The sequence below is a fragment of the Staurois parvus genome, unplaced genomic scaffold (assembly GCF_062004578.1).
Source record: "Staurois parvus isolate SC_StPar_1 unplaced genomic scaffold, SC_StPar_1.0 ptg000525l, whole genome shotgun sequence".
NCBI classification, from domain to species: Eukaryota; Metazoa; Chordata; class Amphibia; order Anura; family Ranidae; genus Staurois; species Staurois parvus.
The window spans coordinates 310,792-336,298 of record NW_028318321.1 but is presented as its reverse complement, the minus strand read 5'-3'; the positions used below and the strand labels follow the sequence as shown (position 1 = coordinate 336,298).

General features: G+C 39.0%; 1 protein-coding gene across 4 annotated transcripts in view; it reads right to left on the bottom strand.

Moving 5' to 3' along the window:
• Positions 1-594: 594 nt before the first annotated feature.
• Positions 595-25,507, bottom strand: part of NT5C2 (5'-nucleotidase, cytosolic II) — a 158,503-nt gene continuing 133,590 nt past the window's right edge. For 3 of the 4 annotated variants that reach the window (XM_089690241.1, XM_089690240.1, XM_089690239.1), the window contains exons 14-19: positions 25,106-25,276; positions 24,645-24,728; positions 21,006-21,057; positions 18,349-18,409; positions 17,549-17,725; positions 595-9,468 (exon numbers count right to left, since the gene is read on the bottom strand). In XM_089690241.1, the coding sequence (XP_089546367.1) occupies positions 9,220-9,468; positions 17,549-17,725; positions 18,349-18,409; positions 21,006-21,057; positions 24,645-24,728; positions 25,106-25,276 (794 nt within the window). In that variant the 3' untranslated portion in view covers positions 595-9,219. The remainder of the gene's footprint in view (positions 9,469-17,548; positions 17,726-18,348; positions 18,410-21,005; positions 21,058-24,644; positions 24,729-25,105; positions 25,277-25,507) is intronic. The other variant, XM_089690242.1, reaches the window with a different exon arrangement.

Here is a 25,507-nt window from a genome sequence, read left to right as displayed (position 1 = left end):
GAAGCATTGTATTTTATGGATCAATATTAGATTTCCAATGATTGGCCAAGGAGAAAATCGTGAGGTCATCCTCCTTGCCTTTCTACTTTGGCCAATCAGAAAGCCTTATATTTGCTGATAAAAATACAAGGCTCCTGCTGAATGGCAGAGAAACACTAAGCCCAACTCTTGCAGACCAGAAGTCACTAACATTGATACTGGAAGATAGTACTGGTTAGTCTATGTAACTAATGTTAGTAGAGTTCATTACAACATACTCAGCGGCCGCATCGCTCTATAATGCAAATCGTTTGTTTGGACCAGCCTGGCTGCAATTTTTAAACTGATGACTGGTTCTTCCTCCCTTGTTTTTTTGTGCCCTTGCAGAACACATGCAGAAAAACTGACATCTCTGCACTATGGTGTGAACGAGCCCAAAAATAGTTGTTGGAATCTTTAACATTGACTCTGCTGATTATTTTTAGGGCAAAGCATAATGCTCCGATGTAAAGCAAAAGTCACAAACTATTCAAAATTATTTTATCAAGTCTGATATAAAACTGCAAATTAGAAAAACACATACACACAAATAAAAAGGAACACACAGAAAAAGCATAGCTGCTTAAAATTTATTGATTGTACAGTATAGTGAAATTTACAAACCAGTAAAGAAAGGAACTCAGAAGAGAGTATGAAACTAGCGGTGAAAGTGAATGCACCGTCCCAATAAGCAGAGCCTCCACAAGAAGCATGCTTCCAGCTACAGTGTGCGCAGATCATTGTCCAGCATCTTGCAGAGAAATGAATAGTTCATCTGGGATTTCCCAAACACAGGAAGAAAAGGCAATTATACACAAACAGTATCCAGAACATTTTCACTGTGCAAATTCCAGATTCAGTAAAACATTTTTTTAAGCTAGGAGTCTAACCAAAACTTCATCTAGCAAAGTAAAAGAACAAGAAATCCCACCTATAGTCACACGATGGGCATGTCTCTGCCCTCTTACTATACATGACAATTAGGTGCTACAAAATAAGACCACATTAGGAAAATGAGATCTATCGTATGATCTGGGCAGGAGAAACAACCATGTTGGGAGGTCTTGGCACACACACACATAAGCAATACAAATCATGTTTAACAGATAAAGCCATACACATCCTTGGCCAAGCTGTAAAGATCTGATTGGCTGTCACTCAGCAACATATGTGACTTTATGATGGTCCACTTTACAAATGCACCCCAAATTTATATGCCAACTACTCAATATCAGGCAGTTGCTTATTAGGCTCTAAGGGGTCTATTTTTTCATGATTTCACTCCAGTCACACAACTTTCACCAAACATTCACACATTTTCAATGTGAATCTTGAAAACTGAATTATAGTTGAAAGTTGTGTGAACCATGTCTGAAAACTTTGATAAATAGATCTTGATGTATACCCTGGAGTTGTTCTCACAACATCCGTGTTTACATTAGATCAGGTCTAAAATGGCTTAAAGGGGTTCTAAAGACTCGAGGCTTTTTACCTTCTGTGTGCAGCCCCCCCAATACTCACCTAAGCCCCCTCTCAATTCAGCAATGTGCACTGGAGTCTCAGATATCCCCAGACTCCCTCTTCTCATTGGCTGAGACAGAAGTGGGATCCTTATGTCACAGCCAATGAGAAGCGTGAGGGGGCGGGGCTGAGCTGTGGCTGTGTGCGTGAATGGACACACGGAGCAGCAGGTGCCCCCATAGCAAGCTGTTTGCTCTGGGAGAACCCAACAGGAGGGAGGGGCCAAGAGAGCCTTCGGGGGACCCGAGAAGATGAGGATCCAGGCTGCTCTGTGCAAAAACCACTGCAAACAGCAGGTAAGTATAGACATGTTATTTTTTTCTTAAAAAAAAAAACAAGCCTTTAGAATCACTTTAGTGTTATTAACCCACAACAGTAAAATCAGTCTGTATATGCAGGAAAGCATGCTTGTTATACTCACTGTGGATACTAAGGGGTTAATCCTCTGCATTGTGTAAAAATGCTGTTTGATCCTGATTTCTCTGATTCTCACCTTTTTCCAATGTCTCCCCCTTATCTCCTGATAAGACATATCGTGTGGTCACTCTGCACATGCTCAATTTGGTGTGTATTGCTAGAGAGGTTTTTTTTTTTGGGAAAGTGCATGTGATCAGCACAGGCAATCAGCAGAGGTCAGGGGTTCTGCATCCTCCTAGAGAAAACTCTTCCTACAAGCTTTAACCAGTGCTCAGCTGGACACTGATAGAAGCCACAAGACTGCTCTAAAGGTATAAAGTAAAAGGTATTTAGCAGTTTATATTTACTAAAGTTATTGCATTTCCATGTTCTAGGTACTGTGGGAGACCAGATATAGTGAATGCACTGTCCTGGGTTTAGTAACATTTGAATCTGTTGTTGTAATAAGCCAGCATATGCACACCTGTACCCAACACTCAGCCAATCATACTAATATGAAACCGTGACATCGCTGGTAAAACATCGTGTGATGATTCCTCTATAGTCGAATACTCAACTCACATGACAATATGACTTACCCTAATGTGTGACATTTTATTTATATTAAACTAAATTTCATGATAGATGTAATTAGTGCTTGCATTAAAATCAGTCTGTTAATCATTGGACACACCTCAACTACCTTTCCCAGGATCTACAAGAACTTCACCCATATGACACCATGGATTGTGTGCTTTTCTTTTTGGCTTCCCATGTAGTAATGGAGTATGTTTCCTCCTTTTTGAATCACCTGAACAGTTGTCCTTTGTGTGAGAGGATTGGAAATCCCTCTCACCCAACAGGGACATAGGCAACAATAAACACACCTTATCCAGGAGGGCAAGGAAGATTTAAAACCTCTATCAGGATTTTATTGCTTTCTGTGTCCTTATGAAGGAAATTTACCCTCATTCCTGTCCAGGTGATGAGTGTCAGAACAGAAAGAGAAAACAAAAATATCCCGATAGCATTGAGGAAATCTCAATGGTGACATAGGATGTTCTAACCCTCCTCATGTTATCCACAATTAAAGCTAAACTCAGGGGGAAACTCAAAGCTACCCTTGCAGAGGGCCCCAACCCCACAATGAAAGGGTTAAATGCTCATTTTTATCCAGGGTACTATTGAAAAGCCACTTTACTTACCTTATCCCTCACTCCCGCAGGCTTCCTTTTTCCCTGCTCCCCTATACCCTCTTCTCTTTTGCATTGTTGGTCGCAGAAACTCTGACATAACATACAATGCAGGACCAGCAGTGCTGTATTGCAAGGACCTTGAGGGCCCACCCACAGCCTGAAGTGTTGGCGGGAATAGGAAAGCACTGGCTGCTGGGGGAGTGAGGGATAAGTCAAGTAAAATTATAATGGACAACAATGAGCAATTAACCCTTGTAGTGTAGGGTAAGCCCCATTGCAAAGGAAGTTTTGTAATGTCCCCGTTCAGCTTTAAAAAAGCTTTGGCTGAAGTTGGGCTTTGAAATTGTTGGTATGTTACCCAACAGCTGTCATTTAGCAGTAAATATTTATCTTTACAACTCATTTGTCTTGACAGCCACCCAATAAATTCAAACAAGAGATAGAGGATAAGGTGTAAGGGATGAGCAGTCTCAATTCATTCTATCCAAGGTTTTTGTAAACCCCCAAGTTCAAATTTTACCCCAGCCTATGTCAATATTTACAGGATATACATAGGAACACTGCATACTGTTCTGAGATCATGTTTGTGGTGATCTATATGTGGCAGATTTAATATCCCACATCATTATATACTAAAATTACTATACTAATAAGGTCTTGGGTATATTTTAAATAATAAAGCACAGTATGAATGAGTATGTTCAAATCTAATCAAAACAGCGTCAGAGTTTAAGTATGTGTGTGTGAATGGATCTAACAAAACAATGACATGATAAAGAAATAGTTCTATAGTGCAGTAAATGCACCAGAGACAGCAGTAAAGCCATCAAACAGTTATATTTAAAGGATTCTGGGCATTATTTTTATTTTCCCTTGCAGTTGGGCTGTGCCAGCACTGCATGGATTAAATGCTTGTTTTTGTTCGGGTTCAGAAAGTTGAGATATACTTACCTAATTCACCGCTACTCCAAGCGCAAGACCATTCCCCACCGCTCCAGCAGTCTTGTGTTGTGAATGCGCTGTTCCTGACATCATCACGCCCATAGACTAGCTCCGGAAAGAGGACAGCAGGAACAGTCCACCGCTGGACAGGGGGGCACACTGTTTTCCAGAGGATCTGAGGACAGATTGCTTGTTTTGTCCAGGGGCTCAGGGAAAAGCTGTTAACCCGTGCAGTGGGAAAATTGGAAAATAAAAACTTTGGCTGGAGTTCTGCTTTAAAGATTGTACTGTAAAGCTGATTTATGAACAATGAAGCAAAAAAGTGGAAACACTGCCAATGGTGATCTATTGGATTTCAGGATTCATTTTCTAAACTACCTCTTGAAAAGCAGAAGGGGGATGTGACTGGGTAATTTGGGCCTCCTGTCTGGTTGGTATGAATTAAGGCTTGTCATGAAATGTGTTGAAGAGTAGACTATGGAACTGGAACCACTGACTGGAACCACTGAACCTGGAACTGCAGGCAGTTCAGTCACAGACCATATAGAAAGAAAGTATGCATCAGACCAAGCCCAAGGAGAGGCGATACCACTGGAGCCCATTATCACCTCTTCTTTAAACTATTCATACATCATGTAAAGGATATCAATACAAAAATAAAGGTAACTGGAGAAAAAAAAAACCATAGTACTGAACATCTATCCCATATATAAGGCAGGAGATAAAGAATGGCCACTAAAAAAGGTGTTGTGTAAAATTTTAAAGTGATTGTAAAGCTTTATTTTTTTTCATTAAATATTTAACATGTGATACTTACCTGCTCTGTACAGTGCTTTTAAACAGAGTGGACCCAAACTGCCTCTTCTGGGGTACCCTGCCGCTGCTCCTGCCAAGTGTTCCCATAGCAAGCCGCTTCCTATTGAGGCTTTTGTGTGTGCTCAACCCCGAGCTGGGCTGTTTGCATGTATTCAAACACACAACTCAGCTTGAACCTGCCCCCCTGACACAGGTTTTGACTAACAGCAACAGGAGCCAATGTCGCCCGCTGCTCTCAACTGAGCCTGTGAGAGTGGGGAGAGGGCAGATGAGCGCAACACTGGACCAAAATCAGGCTCGGATGAGTATTTGGGGGGGGGGGGGGCTACAGGGGAGTTACTGTTAAAGGTTTTTCTTTACCTTCATGCAGAGAATGCATTAAGAAAAAAAAACCTTTACCTTTACAACCACATTCCTAAATGTGGATTTTTTTTTAGTTTTAAGTGGATGCTGACTGGATGCTCACTGGTATCTCTTGCCAATTGAGGACCACAGTGACAGGATTCCTGCACCAAGTTCCTAGCTCCACCCACCTATTTTACTAACCTGTTTCTACCTCAATTATGGGTGGACTCACTCTTCAGAAATAGTAAAGAAACTACAAGCTAAAAAAATAAATCACATTATAAACCTTGCAATCTCAACAGAAACAAAAGCTGCAATACACTATATTGGTCACTTTCAATAAACAAAATAATGCGTCAAACAAGGATAAATATGTTATCAGTCCTAAATACCCTGTTGGAAAAACAGATATAGTGGCAGAACTTATTTTTAAGCCTATAAAACATGCAAAATAACTACAAAATTAAATTAAAATCTTATATGAATAAAATGTATTGGTTAAAAGAAAAGATCAACATACACATTGGTTGAAGGGCATAGACTATGTATATGAAAGGTTAGAGAATTAGATGTTCATACAAACTTGGAGAGTTCTTTCAAAATATGTTTTTTTTGTAGATTGTATATTTCTAATGATTCTACAACTACTGACATCAGTAAGTACCGAACTGCAGCAGGGCTGTATATGGATCCGCTACAGTTTCTGCACATGAGTATCAATAAGAGGACCTGTCAAACTTTGCTAGCACTAGAGGTCTCAGCATGCCCTGAAAGCAGAATGACTTCTGAAAACACAGTCCTGCACTACAATATAATGCCAACATGCTTAATGTATTATATAGTTCTGTAAATGGGTAAAACAAAGTTTCCTATGTTTCTTCTACAGAACATGAATTAGTTGGTCTGTGTTTTGAATATGATCAATACAGGGTTGCTGAAGATAAAACACATACTCTATAATGCAGAAAAAGAGAAGTGATGTCACAGCTACCCAAATGATCATTCATACTATCCATCAGTGGCAGGACACAGAGATCTCTGTTCACTTTCTGGCCAGACTGGGCTCAGAAAACATTATATATGTGTATACCAGTCTATACTGTGTTTTGGAATAATGTAAAAGCTATTGCATGCCAATTGACTCTCCTTAAGGGTCCAATAAATATAAATACATGTTCATTTACCAAGATCTGAACTGCAACTAATAATATTCACCAGCAGTACATACATATATATATATATATATCAGTTTACTAGCTCTGATTTTGGAACTCGAAATGTTTCTATTTTTTAAAGAGTTGGATCCTCTGTCATGTTCTTTTGCCCACTGAGAGGATTTCCCTTCACTGATAAGCAGGATATTGTGGCAGGCTGAACTTCCTGTTCCTTGGGAAAATTCTCTTGGTGACAGTGTCACTGGCTTCCTAGCATATTCTCCATAGTATTATATAGAAAGGGATAACCTGTTCAGCTCAGGAAGATGACCTGAATATCAGTTGGACAGAAAGAAAAAGGAAGCCTGGAATAAAAAATAAAAACCTGCCAGAGGATCTAGTCCTTCCACACTTAGTAAATGTATGTACGGAAGAGGGTAATTTTACTAAAACATGGCTGACTTCCTGTTACACTGCTTTACAAAGCATGTCAACCAGAAAAGAAAAAAAAATAAATGAATGACAGATAAATCAGAGGTTCCTTAACCCTAAATACCATGTCTAATTCCCTACTGCAAATGTGTGTTTTTTATTCAGGGCAAAACAACAGGTTTGCATGGCCCCTCATCCCCACCCTCCCAGAAGCATTTACCTACCTCTCCTTCATTCCCCTGATGCTCTGATCAGATTCGGGAGGCAATGAAAATACTGTTACTTCCCAGTGTGGAGGAGCATATGACACAACTGAGTGGAACCAAACAAATGTAAGTAAATGCTGTGGAGGGCTGTAACAAAGTTAACCTGTTGCTTTGCCCTCCATTTGTAAAACGTGTTCACTTTAAGTGAAGTGTAAATATATACATTCTTACATATATATTTGTGAATCTTATGAACAGTTCTTTTATATGAGGCAAGCTGTATTGTAGGTGTATTGGTCCATTAATCCAGCTTCCACATTTTGCTTCTTGGCAGATGAAGTGCTTACAATGCATAGCAGAGACAGACAACAGGTTACCTGCCACTTATCTCATCAGCATTTTCCTATGACATATCTCAATGTCTGCACTTGCTGAGAAATCACATTAGCAGGATGAAATGACAACCCTGTGTGTACCGTCTAAGATATGACATAGATGTGACATGTGTAGGTGCCCATGCTGCAATATACATAAAACCGCCTGCCCTTCTATCATGGAGGGAATGAACATGTAATAAATGAGTGTGATTTATTGACAAACACAAATCTGCAGCATTGTGCTGTCCTGTATTGTGCTTTTCTAGTTAAATACTTTCTAACAACGCGCTCTGTAAATGTCGTTGAACACAAAAGCACTAGCTAGAACAGTATTGTCAACCCTTACAGTTTTTCCAGAGCAATACAAAGCAAAGCATTTGATAACAGTAGTCCAAGAGGCCACAAATGCTCACCTAGGTGATTTTTGGATATAAAATAGGTGATTTTTGGATATAAAAAAAAAAAATCACAGCAAAACTCAACTTACACTTTGCAACACTGTGCAAGCATGAATAATTAGGAATACAGTGGAGGCAGCCATGTATTTGGATTAAACTGTTATTCAGTGTAACACAAGCAGCCAATCAGAAGATACTTTTCAACAGTCTGCTAACAACTGAGAAAAGAGGAAATCTGACTTGTCGCTATAGCTCACTGCAAATAACAGATCTATTCATTAAAGCAGACCCTGCACCAAAATGCCTATCCTTTAGATTTCTGCCAGCCTATGTAAAAATGTGGCATTAAAGGTTTTAAAAAATATATACCTACCCTACAACTGTGAGCTCTGCCTGTGGTGCCTTGGTGAGGGCAACATCCTCCTGGCAAAATCCTGAGAAAGTAAAGGATTCAAACTTCACTGCATTGTGTCATCTTGTCCCAAGATCTGTGATCCTCAGCTTTCCCAGGATCTCACAGGAGGAACCATGACATCACCCTCTTCTAATCACTATGGGTGGAAACAGTGCCATAAGGTAATTATATTTTTACCAGAATTGTTTTTTTCTTTTATGTCACCTTTTTATATAGAGGGTTGGGGCAGGAAAGAATAAGCAGACATTGCATCTTGATGCTAGGTTCCCTTTAAAACGGTCCTTTCATAACATAAAAGAGATGATTCCACCACAGCGCATTTAATGACAAGTTGCAGCACAAGTACTATGCTGGATAAATGTGACATGCACTGCATAAGAGCATAGGCTGCCACTGGCAATTCTATTAGACTTTGCCAGGATATTATCGTCCACAAGAGGGAGCTCACATCGCTATTTTCCGATCAGAGGAACACAGCAAATCCCCAATATCAGTGAATGGACGTCATACAGGACAACCATTACCTGGTAACCGAAATGGAACACATCAAGCGCTCCACTGCCAATACTAAATAATTCACTAACTACAGCGCCAGAGAGAAGGTGCTATTCTGTAATATACAAAACATATGTGCTCAAAGGAGCTGTGTGCCTCATTATCCATTAGCTCTGCAGACAACACACTGCGGGATGGATTTGGAAGTATAAAAACTACAATAGAAAACAGAATGTAGTAAATACTGTGCCACATCTCTCACAGAAGAGGTCCATGGAACTCTCTGACAGAAATGTATGACTTGGAGGAAGTGAGTGCAAATGCCAACTTGCATTCAGAACGTTGGACGGGAAATCAGAAAGGAAATCAAATCCAGAGAAAAAGAAATGTTTCTTTCTCTGAGTGAATGGAAAATTCTCTCATGGGAGGAAATGTTTCTTTGTAAAATATTACAGTGACTTGTGGTAATATTATATCCTGTTTAGGATAATGCTTGTCTTGCAGGATTTTACTCTTCCTCTTCCTCCTCCTCTTCTTCCTCCTCCTCATCATCATCCTCATCATGGCAGTGTGTAATCTCCTGTGGGGCCTGTGGGAAGAGGTTGGGAGGTTTGATTTCACTGATGGAGCGGGTCAAATGATGTCGCTTGAAGTCAGAGTCTTTGTAGTCCAGGGAACTGCGGTTTCTTGTTGCCATTGGGGATTCAGATTCATTAATATCTACATGAATATGCTCCACAGTAGATTCATGGGGCATCTAGGAACAAACATACATTGGAAGTTTAAATGTTTTATTTACTAAAAATGTCTCATAGAAATGCCTATGTTGCAGCCAGTCAACCTTCACCTTTTGTATATTGGGGAATGTGTTGATGGGCTTTTTTTCATGTCATAACTGCTTTTCTCCTCATACAAGTCAATGGGGTAGCAAAAGCAGATTGAAGCAAGTTATTGCACCTTTAGAGGCCAAATTCAGGTAAGATATGCTTGTCAACAAATAGTAAATGACCTCAGAAGCATCTCAAACTGATCCCGAATGCAAGCAGAACACACCTGAAAGCGAGCTCCATTTGCCCATCAACACAAGCTTTTAGGTAACATTAGAGAAAGCAGTTGTTTGAAGACCTGACACCTATAGTAGCCACTCTTTTTCTGACATCTGGAAATATGACAAAACAGATTTAAAATGTCTTTTATTTAATTGCTTTTATGATACACCTTCTGCTCAGTATTTGCTAATAATCCAGCCCAAAGGTCTGCATGCGTTAAATTGTATTTTGTTACAGTGTCACAGAGTGTCATACCCCTGAAATAAATAAAATACATTGACCTGGTAAAATCAATAATTATGCAAACCTCCCTGGTTGGATTATTCACCAAATCCAATTTTACAAGCAATTCCAAGCACATTGTCTGTGACATTGTTAAGAATTAAAGTTAAGCCTTTATATACCAAAATGTATTTAAACCATCAACACCCGCGCTAAAAGGCCCACAACTCCAGCAACTGTATAATACAAGTTGTGCTCTCAGTATACAGCGCTCCTATAACTAAATATAAATCATGTAAAATCATATGTGATCTAATAACATAGATATTGATTTAAACTGCTTTACTGCAAATTTTTAATTTCTGAGTATTTTGTTTAAATTTTTTTTTTTAGATTTTGATAACTTTATAAATTTTATATCATTTTCATACTTTATATTTTTATATATATATATATATATATATTTAAATTCTTGGATTGAGAAAGCCATCCATTTGATGGAAATAATAAAAGGCTAAATATATGGCCAATGAAACTCAAAAAATAAGTTAAATTATTATAACTATTACGCATAAAAAAACGTGCAGCGCTAGTCAGTAAAATAAGGTACAAAATTATTCCAAATGACTAAAAAGACAATGAAGCAGTCATAAAATGATTCTAAAATAATGTAAATAAATGTTCCGTCCACTTCTTCAGCCTCTGCCTCTGAAGACGTGCGTGCGCACGAGACGCGTCAGAAGGGGCAAAGACGCTGTGACGTTAAGTCGCCGGAGCCACGCGGAGGCCCGGCGGACATCTTTTTTTTCTGGACGGTTAGTCCGATGCACACCGCTGTCATACTCTGCATTTTCTCATATGCTGCACACTGCTGCCATACTCTGCATTCATTTGAGCGAATTACTTATGTTTTTATTATGGCTACTCTTTAATAAATGTTACATATATTAACTACTACACTATGAGTATTTCCTATACTCCCCCTGGTGAAGTTATTTATTCATAGCACCTGCCTGATCCAGCAACACTAAAGATTCCAGAGAAGGGAGATCCTGTATCCAGGCACCTGAACCCACCTATCCCTTAAAGGGATCTCTGGCCAGCTGGATCTTCTTATCACCCCGTGTGCTCCTGTTACTACCACCCACTCAGAGGGAGGATTATCTCTGTGTGTTCCTGACCAGTCCAACCACCTAGAGGGAGGATATCTTCCCCCATCCCAGACCAGACCCTTAAAGGAGGCTTCTGTGGATTTTTCTGTATGCACATTTACATTGTGCATCTGGTGAGTGCACAATCTCTCTACATTACTTGGAACATCACTGCGGATTTTAAAGGGGAACACTATATATAGACTATCAATAAGTTTTTGGTTGCAATACGGAACATTTGTTTACATTATTTTAGAATCATTTTATGACTGCTTCATTGTCTTTTTAGTCATTTGGAATAATTTTGTACCTTATTTTACTGACTAGCGCTGCATGTTTTTTTATGCGTTTTCCACAAGGCTTTATTTGGTTTCCTTGAGTGTCTAGCTGCTTACCCACAAGAGCGCTCACTTTTATTGCTTTCGTATTATAACAATTCATTTAAGGTCACCATACACTGACTGATATGTGTTGAACAAATGGAATTTGACAACACTTAAGAAAATGTATTAGCATTTGTTTATGTAAATAAGAATCCTGCTGTATAAATTGGTCAATTTAATAAGAAGGTTTTATGCTATTAGAGTCTTTCTCCCCTCTGATTCTATGATAATCCGGGTGATACTGTGAGGGAGAAGCCCTGGATGCAGCCCTGGATGTTTTAAAGCACATATAGACCTACTCTTAAGCAAGAGGTCATGGTTATCTGGTGAGTTTTCCAGTGTGGTGGTGGTGGCATGAAGCACAGAAGAAATCACCGATTTAAAGAACTGTTTATGGTGCAATCTACATGTTTGTTTTACACAATTTGCACGGAGCACTTTACACAGTAAAGCTAATATACTCTAAGGAAGAGGAAATTTGCACCTTGAATGTACATTACTAGCATTTTGATGTTACATTGTGTTATGAATAATGCACTTGATTTTTATATGATTTAGTTGTAGGAGCGCTATATACTGAGAGTACTATTATATACCAGAACTTGCCTAATGAATGTGTGACTATATTAAACACAGTGGGGGTTATTTACTAAAATTGGAGAGTGCAAAATCTGATGCAGCTCTGCACAGAAACCAATCAGCTTCCATGTTTTATTGACAAAGCTTAACCGAACAAACTGAAGTTAGAAGCCGATTGGTTTCTATGCAGAACTGCACCAGACTTTGTACTATCCAGGTTTAGTAAATCTGCCCCTATATTTAGTTCAATGTTTACAATGGAAGTGTGTGCCATAAAAAATGGAGACTGCCTTTACAAACCTCTCTTTTCATAATGCTAGCTGTATGGGTTTCATGTTGATCCATCCCAAAACAATATGCAGATCAGGAGTTTTCAATTAGAATTTTGGATGTTGCAAGTTTTTTCCAGTTCAGAGAGTCAAAATACTGAATCAAGACAAAGCCAGGCATCTAGCATTTATTGTAAAACAAGGGGGAGGGGGCACACCAGCCTAGTGCACTACCTGAAAAATAAGTTTATTAAATCCAAAGTATACAGTATATATATATTCACAAACAGCTGTGGTAACAAAAGCGTATCAGAGTCCAAAGTGACCAAATCAGCTCCCAAGAGAGAAGCCTTCGGATGGCTGACGTGTTTCGAGGGGTGATCCCCTCTTCCGCTGAGCCAATCTTACATGTTGTATAACAGTCTTAATATACCAAATGATGAGGTCACATGATATTGTACAAGCTTCTCCCACTCAAGGGTGAGGTGATAACCCAATCAATGTACAGCTGGCTGCAATTATGGCAAATGACAAATAATAATCAACATATACCACACATAAATGTATATATAAAAAATATAAATAAATAAATGAGAGATGCTAAAACATGTTAGAAAATTATATAACTTGGAAATAAAATCAACAGATCAATTGACCTGCATGTATATGCATTCTTACTGGGCAACACTATGTAATAAATGCTATGTAGTTCATGCATCTCTGAACCAGTTCCTTCAGAATTATTTGAGTGTTCCTCTATAGGAATTAGTGTGTGTTGGCACTGAGAGCGGGGGGGAAAAAATTGTATCACCCATCAGGGTGCAGTGTAGCTTGATGGAACGCACGCCACCCGAAAACAAGTTCGGCATGTGCGTGCGTTCCAGCCATGACTTCCGGTAAACGAGGAACGTCACTTCCGATGACGTCATGTACGGTTTACGGAAATGGAGCAGCCGATGGGGACACCCTGCAGAGCGGATACCCGCTCACAAATCGTATGGACAGAGTTGAGAAAATTTAATAGATTATGGCTCAACCTCATCATCCAACAAAGAGAAAGAAATTTACATAAAATCTGGCTAGATATTAATAATATACCAGATGAGTTACGTTTCTATACTGACATTGAGAACTTTGATAAGGGGGAAGAGAGTCAATGATCAAATGATGTGTTTTGAAACTGATTTAATCAGCAATATGTCTGACAAATTTGAAAGGGATAGACTTGATTATCTACACAGGCAGGAGTTCAATTGGCAACCACACGGACCTTACCATTCTAACAGTCAGGAAGATCAGACATCACCCCCCAGATAAAGCCAGTACTACACGTAAGCATGTTGAGCCTGGATCCAACAATAGATCACAATATAGTAATCTGCACCATAAGGTTCACAACCAGCATTTCCATAGTAATAACAACAGGTACTATCATGGTAATCCACAAAAGAGGGAGTCAATTCCAGCAACCAATTATCCAAGAACATTTTTGCGATCATCCTCTTAGAAACAGTCACCAGCATAACAAAAATTTTTGCAATAATAGTAATAAAAACAACAGGTTTAAAACTTAATGCTAATTCCAAACCAGTACAATTTAGACCACGTAAGAATTACCCTCTACTGCCCAGTATGGACAAGCTAAGAATGGTCCACCAGTGTCTAGGACTGGAATTCTGACCAGACATAGCAAGGACAATATAGCTTCAGCTTCCACTTCCAGCCAAAAGGATGAAAACACCCACAACCACACTCTTGCCAGTACTACCCACATAGAACATGTAGCAAGTACAACTCAACATACTACTGACGGGGAGTATTTTTTAGAAACTGGGGCTGCAAGTGCTCAAACACTTGCAGCCTGGAAGGAGGGGGACACATCAAAGACTGCCTTGAACATAAGAAAGAGGGGAAGCACACGAGAAGGGGAAGAAGAGGAGGAATAAAGATGTCCAAAAAGAGGAAAAAAGTAACAACTTCACATAGCACCATCAAGATTTTTAGTCTCTCTAATTCAGTGTTTACTGAGACCTAACTCGCCTTATTGAACAAAAGGTCTCAACTTTGCTCCTCCTAACCCACCTAATATTTTTGAACTTTTTATAGACTTATATAAATTCATATGCAACCTAAAAGTAAAAGGGTATCATGCCCTTAAAAAAGAATCAGACAATAATTCTACAGAGGTTACTATTACTAGCCCCTCCCCCAAGGATATTGATGATTCCATACTGAAAGCTTTGAAGTACCTGTATACTAAAGGACATTGTGAGGATGCAGAAATAGAGTTTAAAACTAACATCAATCTTGCAGGAATATCCAAAGAAAATATCATACATACTAGCTTTAGACCGGCATCCACATTTTACCCACACTGGGCAATCATATCCCTGCCTTCCATGAAGTGGTTTTTAGCGAATATAAGAGCCTGTGCACCACAAAAGGTAAAGCCTTATCTAGCTCAGATCCCCTTCATGGCCATTCAAACAGAATAGATGAGTCATTATTAGACAGGCAGATAAGGAAGGAGACCTGGTCATACAAGACAGGAAAACCTATGTTGGGGAGGCCCTGAGACTCTTGGATGACTGTGACACCTATGAAGTACTCACAGTTGACCCAGTTACACAGTACAAGAAAGAACTAAAGAGTCTACTTGATATGGCAGTAATGGAGGGTGTTCTAACCAAAGATGAATACTATGTTTTATTTAAAAAACACCCAGCCACTCCATATTTTACCACATTCCCAAAATCCACAAAGATGCTAAAGTCCCCCCAGATGACCCATCATTTCGGGCATAGATAGCTTCACTAGCAATTCAGGTTGCTGCATTGATAATTTTTTAAAGGATCTCATCATAAACCTACCTTCATATGTGAAAGACTCCAGCCATGTGCTGGATATACTTTCTAAATATTCATGGCAGCCAGGTTATAGATGGCTTTCTTTAGACGTAGCCTCCCTGAATGCTTCTATTAAACACAAGCTTGGTCTGAGAGCCATACATTTTGGATCCATCATTATGGATTTTCAATATAAACAAGGTCAATTTTTACATGATAAACAAATCATATTCTGTAATAACAAAATATATGTGCAGTGCTCTGAAAATAATAAAGTGATAATCAACAAAAAGTCCATAAATAAAAAGTCCTTTTGCAATCACCATGTGAGTTGAATTGCCCAAGAAAATCATCACGTGACTGTCAAAAATATCTCCAAAAGTGCTGTGCTCCCCCTTCAGGTGTGCACTCACCAAATTTATTTGCCTCCCACTCTCATGGTTGGCAAATATGCTTTTGTTTAAATATATATATTCTTCCAGAGAAAGATGTTCTCTCACATCTATCGATTCCTCCTCAGAATGGTTCCAACACTCCAAAATGATTGCCTCTGATAATGACTCAGTTCTTAGATGTGATTTTCAAAAGCTCAGACTCTCCAGCAGAATGCATTGGTTTACCTTCTCTTTACAGACTCTCCAACACAGCAACACAGAGTCTGGCATAAATAAATTATTAACACACACACACACATATATATATACACATACATACACATATATACATACATACATATATATATATATATATATATATACATACATATATATATATATATATATATATATACACACACACACACATATATATATATATATATATATATATACACACACACATACATACATATATATATATATATATACACACATACATACATACATATATATATATGTATATATATATATATATATATACATATATACACACACACACACACACACATATATATATATATATATATATATATATATATATATATATATACACACATACATATATATACACATACATACATATATTGTATGTATATAAAAAAAAATGTTTATATACATACAATTTTTAAACTACAATAGGTATATGTGTGGCAGCCGTGTCATTTTGTCATTTTTTATTATTATTTGTCACTATTTTGTAACATTCATCCCTTATGTTCAATTTCCATCTATTGTTTTTTTTGTCTTCTCCAATTGTTGGCAGTACTGCCATTGTTGCAGCCTATGCAATTTTTGGCAAGATGTCTCAGTGCCTGAGTGGGTTACTATCCGCTCTGCAGGGTGTCCCCATCAGCTGCTCCATTTCTGGGGTTTCTCGATCTATCCATAAATTGGACATGACGTCACCAGAAGTCACGGCAGTAACGCATGCACATGCCGAACTTCCTGTTTTCGGGTGGCATGCGTTCCATCAAGCTACACTGCAATCTGCTGGACAATCCACGCCAATTTTATTTTCTTTCCCCACTATCAGTGGATGCATCTTTCCTATAGAGGAGCACTCCAATAATTTTAAAGGAGCTGGTTCAGAGATACATGAACTACATAGCATTTATTACATAGTGTTGCCCGATAAGAACGCATATACGTGCAGGTCAATCAATCTGTTGATTTTATTGCCAAGTTGTATATATTTTTCTAACATATTTTTGCATTTCTCATTTATTTATTTTTATTTTTTTTATATACATTTATGTGTGGTGTATATTGATTATTTGAAATTTGCCATAATCTCAGCTAGCTGTACATTGATTGGGTTATCACCCCACCCCTGAATGGGAGCAGTTTGTAAAATATCATGTGACCTCATCATTTGGTATATTAAGACTGTTAATACAACATGTAAGATTGGTTCTGAGGAAGAGGGGATCACCCCTTGAAATGTGTCAGTTATCTGGAGGGTTCTCTAGCGTTTGGGAGCGGATTTGGTCGCTTTAGACTTTGATACACTTTTGTTACCACAGTTGTTTGTGCGTATAGGCTGGTGCGCCCTCGTTTCCCTTGTTTTACAGTGATTCTTCTGGGTTTCCCCAGCAAGACCTATCCTGACAATGAATGTGCTAAGGACCTGACAGTTTTCTATCACAGTATACCACTCTTGAGTGCAGGGGACTTTTGTTTTGTTCATCTAGCATTTATTACAAATAGATCAGCAACAGCATTCTCCATATTTTTTTTGTAGAAAAACTTATACACCTGCCAAAAGGGGAATTTCTCTGCTAGTAAGATTTGCCGATAAATTCTTATTGGAAATGTATGTATACTGCCCAGCAGTCATATTGCGGGGGTGAGGGCAGAGGGACACAGACATCAAAGCAGGTGCTGGGTGAGGAGAGACTTACCAGGACATGTGCTGCTCTGAAGAGGTAGCTGAATGGGTAATACAAGAGATTGATGAAGGAAGCTGCATAGAGATCTGCATATCGCATAACTTGACTGGCAAACAATGTCTGACGGGAGCCGCTGCGGAAAAGGCTTCCCATCATCCCATAGCACATGTCCATGTCGTGAGTGACTTTCTGCATAACACATAAAGAGACAAAATGATGGTCATTAACATATGCATTTCTAAAATATGTAGAGTTTGTGCATCCCAATAAAAATTCCAAACTATGCCCCGGTTTTGCAAAAATCTAATAAAAGTATAAAGGATCCTGTCACATAGCCTGAATGTACACTAAACAGACCAGTTTGGGTATTTGTATGGTAAAATATGTCAGAAGGAGAGTTACATCATATTGGATATTATAATCTTGGCAATACTTTGTAGAGCACAAAGAAGCCTGATTTTACACACTTGAGCTTTCAGACAGCAATCTATAAAACACAGTTGCTTATTATATACAGTGGTTTCACGTGTATTAAAAAAACAAAACTAAAAAAATGAATGAGATGCCACATATTGGGGTTGATTTACTAAAACTGGAGAATGCTAAATCTGGTGCAGCTGTGCATGGTCGTCAATCAGTTTCTAACTTCAACTTGTTCAGTTAAGCTTTGATAAAAAAAAAACCTGGAAGCTGTCTGGTTTCTATGCAGATCTGCATCAGATGTTGCACTTGCCAGTTTTAGTAAATCAACCCTAAGAAGTTATTATCAGTAGCAAACGGAAATTACTTCTGGGTATAAATGTCTGTAATACCTTAATCCGCCTCTGGATGGAGCTGATGTCAGGTCTCTCATTACTGCTACTGTCCAGGTGTCTAGGATATAACATTTTCAGGGTTAATTCATCTACATAAAGACAAATTGTAAAACAGACTGCTTAATCACGCAAGGCTCTAGTACATGCCAACTACTGAACCATGTGCTGAATTGAAGCTCAGCTCCAACCTAAACTTTTTTTCTACTTTGGTTGAAGTATGGAAGAACAACTCTCAGGCTTTTATTGATGTCTGTGTCCTTGCCGTGATTTTCCCTCACTTCCTGTAGCAGTAGCTGGTCAGAAATGACGGGAAATCCTACATAGCATGAACCCAAACAGCAAGGAATACCTGACAGTTCTAACCTTACCACACTCCTTCAATTCAGATTCAGAATCAGAATACTTGAGCTTTTAGGTTATGTACCAGGTATCCTCCAGCTCCTGCCAGCACCCTTTTATTTCCATTCATGAGAACAGACAGGGTGTTGCTTGCTTCAGAGGCCTAAAACAAGCAAAACACATTTATAAAACACATAGCAGTTCATCATAAATGTGCCAGAGTAGCTTCTAACAGAAAAGCAGTGGTGTGGCTGCAGTTTAACCAAACTGCTCAAAGAACAGAGGTATACCGCTCAGGAAACAATCCAGATCAATCCACGATAGGTGCAGGCTCCGGCTCACCACCACACACGATGCAACAGGAAGAGGGGTCAGCCGCACACCAGAGGATATATGAATATAGTGTATATTTATTGATCCATAGGACACACATAACACCAGGACATGAATACAGGACTTGTTAACGCATTTCACACGATCTCGTTCTTAAACATAACAATTATGATTATGCATGAGATTGTGTAAAACGCGTTAACAGATCCTGTGTTTATGTCCTGGTGTTTTGTGTGTCCTATGGATCAATACACACTTTGTGCGGCTGACCCTTCTTCATATTAAACCAAACTGCTACTTTATAAGAGACCCTTATGGTGTAAGTGTTTTTCCCAGGTCTTCCCCTGCTTCCTTTATTTTCAGAAAGTTGTGGGTGTAATGCTGTCACAAAATCAGGTTTTGTTTCAGATTTGATTTGCCAGATGAACTATATATAGTAAAGGTTGCATACTATGTGGGCCCACCTGACTGAATACATTTTGAGCAAACAATTTAAAGTAATGTGCACCCTCACCTTCTAAAACAACCCATGCAATTTAAAATAGAAATGAAAGGCAAAACATTTGTGTATACATATAAAAAACATTATAACTACCTTTTTTATAGGTGCTGGTTCACATATATGTGGATTGAATGCAGTATGAACTGCATCCAATACGCATGACATGTGAAATAACATTGCTTCCTATGGTGTCTGTTCACATACACTATAGTCAAACGTATTTGTGCACCAGTGCACAAAGCAAGGTCCATAAATAAATGGATGAGAGAGTTTTGGGTGGAGGAACTTGACTGGCCTGCAGAGAGTCCTGACCTCAACCTGACAGAACACCTTTGGGATGAATTAGAGCGGAGACGGAGAGCCAGGCCTTCTGGTCCGCCATCAGTGCCTGACCTCACAAATGCGCTTCTGGAAGAATGGTCAAACATCCCATCGACACACTCCTAAACCTTTTGGACAGCCTTCCCAGAAGAGCTGAAGCTGTTATAGCGGCAAAGGGGGAGTCAACTCAATATTGAACCCTACAGACTAAGACTGGGATGCCATTAAAGTTCATGAGCGTGTAAAGGCAGGCGTCCCAATACTTTTGGCAAAATATTGTATGTCCGGTGCACTGGCAGTGTGGATTCAGTGCGGATTGAAAGAGTCCTGTACTATTTATGAGCAGTGCGGTCTGGTTCAGGTGTGGACTACAGGCTGTTGACTTCTATAGGAACCATTTCTAAACCTCACAAGTGTGAACAGGATAAAATCCTGACCTGATCCTGATGTAAACCTGACCTGAACAACTACTGTCTCAATTAGCTGTGAAACCTGAACTTCAATCTGCACCACACGTGTGTGAATCAGCTCTAAATGATCACATGTTCTCAGGTGCATAAGAAGCTTATAAGGAGAAACAGCAGAGAGAGAGAGAGAGAGAGAGTGTGAGTGTGAGTGTGTGTGTCTGTGTGTGTGTGTGTGTGTGTGTTACTAAAACTAGAGTGTGCAAAATCTAGTGCAGCTGTGCACGGTAGCCAATCAGCTTCTAACTTCAGCTTGTTCAACTAAACTTTGACAAAGCTGACTAGTTTCTATGCAGAGCTGCTCCAGATTTTGCATATTCCAGTTTTAGTAAATCAACCCCACTGTGTGCAAAAACTTTATTCTGTCAGCAGTGATATACACACCCCATCCACATCTTCCCTCTGACACATTACAATAAACAATACCACAATGGAGAGTCTCTGTCACTGCTGACAGAATAAAGTTTTTGCATGTAAGTGATGAACGTGTACAACTTTGCTACTTTCACACAGTGTGGAGAGATGGTGGTACCCGGAGGCTACCAGCAGCTGAAACTGGAGGGAGAAATGCACAGGACTCAGAGGTGTTTCAAGGATACGAGAGTAGCTTCATATTCCTGCTACAGCTCTGAAGACCAAATCATGCTATTACTCTTTCCATCTTGTACACTCACAAAGGATCATATACTACTTACTTGTACAGTTCTGCCAAGAAGATATCCAAGCTCTGAAGCTCTTCAAAAAGTGCTGAATTAAATAAAATGACAGCAGCATATGAAAAACTTAACATGGAAGTCACAATATGAACAAAACAACATATACTGGTGTCTAATATAAGCAAACACTTTATAACAGAAAAAGAAAGCAGAAAGCAAGAACACCAAAGCCAGAGATTTCTAGGCATGGGAGTGACAATAGAGATACCCAAAACGGAAACACTATGAAGAGACAAACTGCCCGAAGAATAACAAGCACAGTCTAGAACTGACCCATCTCACTACCACAAGGTCTTTTACCAAGCTGGAGGACCCTATGGCAGCCGAGTGTCAACAGTAAATGCCATTGTGCAAGCCTGCCCGAATCTTAGCATGCCGTCCACAGAATGAAGACTTAGTGAAGACATCAAGCCGTGTCATGTGACACTCAGGACATGGGTATGGGGAAGGATGCCAGGAAGCAGCCAGAATAGGAAGGAAACAAAGCAAGGTGGGAATGACCTGGGGATGGATTTCGAAAACTAAGAAGCGAGAAGAAATACACCGTATGTGTGCGTATTTAAATACACATTGGAAAAAAGATACATTTTATTTGAAGCAGCACTCGAGTAGGATTAAGGGGGGAAAAAATTAAATCTTACTTTTGGCACTCAGCAAAAAAGGTGGTGGACTCTTGATGAGGCACCTCATGCACATGTGTTTCTGCAATCCTATGTAGGGTTAAAGTTCCTCTGGGTGACATGAAAACATGTCCTGCACAATATAAAGATTTTAACCCTCACCTGCACTTATCTACAACAGCCTAGTTGGGGTCATCAGCTTACCAATATAGCGATAAACTTCTCTAGGTTATTAGCCTGTCCACTATTCAGAGATGGAGTTATCAAACTTACACAAAGCACATTAAAGTGTAAGTCCACCCAAAACCAATTACTCAACCAGTAGGCAGCCTGGCCTACACTGCCACATCACATGCTAAGCAATAAAAGTCCTAATTTCCCACCACTACAGAAGGATCTAGCCTGAAGTGCAAAGTCCCCTTCTTAGCATGTGACGTGAATGAAGCTGTGGCAGGAGCCAGAATAATGGGAAGAAGAAGACAGCTGGTGATTGAAATTGTGAATGGACTGACACTAAAAAGGTTCAGATGCATCAGATGCCTGGTCAATCAACGATTAACATTCAGTAAAAGATACAAGCTTTCATGTGAATTCCTTACGGTGGAGCAGAGAAATTTAAAACTAATCATTAGCTCATGCAAAGTTCTATTTAGTCATATTTTCAGCTTAGAAGAGAATTTATCAGAAGAGTTAATAGTAAAATCAGGTTTGCATGTTAACGGTTTCAACTTGTACATACTGGGCATAGTGCAGCTATCCACATCAATGAACTGCACCCATTAGAGGCTTGTAGCTGCTTCTAACACTACTGTCAACATTCAAGACAAACACGCTTTACATACTGAACTGCAGACAGGGATCTGGGTGCAGCACACAACTTTGCCAGGTAATGTTTCTATATGGAGAATTTACTAGGCATAGAGTTGGGAATGGTGTGGGATTTCTTTTATTCTGACTTAGGTAATGTTGGGTGTTAATAATGATCATAACAATAACAGAATTAATGCACACTTTGCTCTACATGAGTGAATCCACTGGAATTTAACGGAGTGTCATTAGTAGAGTGATACATTACCAAATGGCAACTAGTACTAGCTACAGTAAATTTTTATTAAAGCCTAACTCCAGGTTTACTATGACTTTAAATAGTTTGTTTGGGTCAAGCTGGCCCAAACAACTGCTTCTTTTACTAACAGGTGAACCCGCTGTAAACGCTGTATAAATTATATGTAGCACCAGCAGTAACAGTATACAGCACTGTGTTTTTGCAGTGGTGCAGGGACTTTCTGTCCCATTCTCAGAAGAAAATCAACTTGGGCTGAACACTGCTAAGTCATTCAAAGGAAGCCTTGTATTTTATGAATGAATACAAAGCTTCCTCTGACTGGCTGAGATGGAGATCGTCACATCATATGCCCACCTCTCCATCTCATCCAATTACAGGAAGCTTTGCATTCATTACTAAAATACAAGGCTTCCTGTGAAAGGCTGAGCTCTCATCCCAACTCAGTTTTGTTCCATGAACAGGGAGGGAAGTCACAGTACCATTGTCAGAATTCAGTGCTGTATACTGTATGAAGCCGATGCTACGTACAGTTTATACAGCGCTCCCAGTGGATACATGTATTAGTAAAGGAGATAGTTTGTTTGGGCCAGTCTGACCCAAGCAAACAGTCATAATAAATCTGGAGTTAGGCCTTAGAGTAGAATAGCATAACATTTCTTAAAGTGTATTTAACACCAAATTTTTTGTAGGTTTGTATAGTGCATTCAATAGTTAAAACACTAGTCAGGTTTAGCCATCTCTGTCCATTTAAGTAGATTTCCCTTTACTTCCTATTTCAAAGACATAGAGAATAAATCTCTCCAAAGTGAAGGAAATCTTACCTTAGGGCCCATTAATCTTGTCCATTTTCATGCAAGAAAACTCATGCGTTTTGAAGTAGAAATCCTATGGTTTCCTATGTGTCTAGTTCACATCTATGTGCTACAGTTCAGTATGTATTGAAAGGGAAACGTTCAAGGATCCATTCACACCTATGAGTCTCGGTTACTACACTCTCGCACATGGAACAGTGTAAAACTTTAGACAGTTGCCACCATAACAAGTATTCCCACTGGAAACCTTCGCCTTTCTTCTTGCATCAGTAACAACACAAAATTTTTAATTTTTCCTCACTTTTGGTCCCAGTGACAATGGACACCAAGACAAAAGAGTGAAGGTGAATATGGCTGGATTGCTAACCCTGCTGCACTCTATCCCAAATTAAAGAAAACATTTTAGATTTAGATATATTTTTTTGTGAACCAGCAATGACAGAAATATGTGAGCTGCCAGAGCTGACTAACTTTTTAAGGAGCAGCCTTCAGGCCTCTAATCCTAATCTCACTGTTCTAGAACATGCATGAAGGATGGCAGCCAAGAACACACTAAGTAGTGATAAAGCAAGGATCAGGATACCACACCTGGAGCTTGTATACGCTGAAAACCAAGCCTGCACCACGTCTTCTCTTAAAGGCTTATTCAGCAAACAGTGAAGAGAGAAGTTATGTTGTCTATAGTAAAGTGACCCAGAACAACCAATTGGATGCCAGTTTTAAGTTTAAACCAGAGAAAGATAAATTCTAAGTCACTGGTATGGACTATGTTTTTTTTGCCATACTAATACTCAGAAATGTTTTGATCAGACTCATTTATTAGTTCATAAAAGCTTGTATCAATATACCAAGGAAAGTTATTGACCATTATTTTGTAAAAGAATATGACTCCATCAATGAAAACTTAAAGGGTCAGTCCACCTAAAACAGACATTTCAGTTGTCGGTGTACAACTCCAGGCTGAAACACCCAAACACCCAAGAAGTTCTCAAGAGTATCAAACTCTATAGAAAAGACTCTACCACAAACAAACATGGAGTCTTGCTTCTCCTGCTATATAATGACTCTTACAGAAATTTCTCAGAATCCCAATAGAGTGAGACTTTCGGCTCATACCTACATTTGGTGTGTGGAACTGTTATTTCACCATCATTCACATATATAACGAATGTAGATGATTTCATTAGCTGGCATCTGCTGTAAACTGAAATATCAGTACTGAGTGGACTGACCATTTAACACAAAATAGTATTAACAAATAACTGTCTGAAAATAAAACAGATATACAAACAGCTATTTTCTAAATAATTACACTAAATCTGCCAGTTCTCTACAGACAAATGGGGTTAAATTATTTCAGCTATCCATTTTCTCTAAATAATATTCTAATATTGTTATTACCCTTGATTCATTGTATTATACTGTTATTGTATTAGCAATTAGGAAAATTAGAGGTAAATGACTGATAAAAATTATTCATAACTCTGCACTCTATGTCCTACAGTAGTATCTAAAGACCATATTACATATTTTACTATAATGCAGTATGGTTCTATTAACAGTATGATTGAAACATCTTACAGCTTTTGTCTGTCCAAACATGAAGCTCCTGTGCCAGCTCCGGGATGACCAAGAACGTCCTCCACCCCTGACGCTTTTTGGACTTCAAAATATCACCAAAGATGTGATCTCCAATATATAGTATATCTTTCCCTTTAGCACCTAACAAGTCACACACAATGTCTGAAGAGCCTAAGAAAAAAAAACATTTTAAAATTACTTTAAATAAGTGCAGAATTTACATCCTTATCAGGAAACAATGGCTTCACAGGCTAATGTGTATGTCAAGTGTCTTGAACCTCTAACACTGCCATATCCAAAAGCAGAAGACAACAGACAGATGGGCCCATAGATATCAATGAGGATCAACTGTAGAGGCTCAGCAAGCAAACAATAAAAGTTCAGCTGTGTGATTACAAGAAT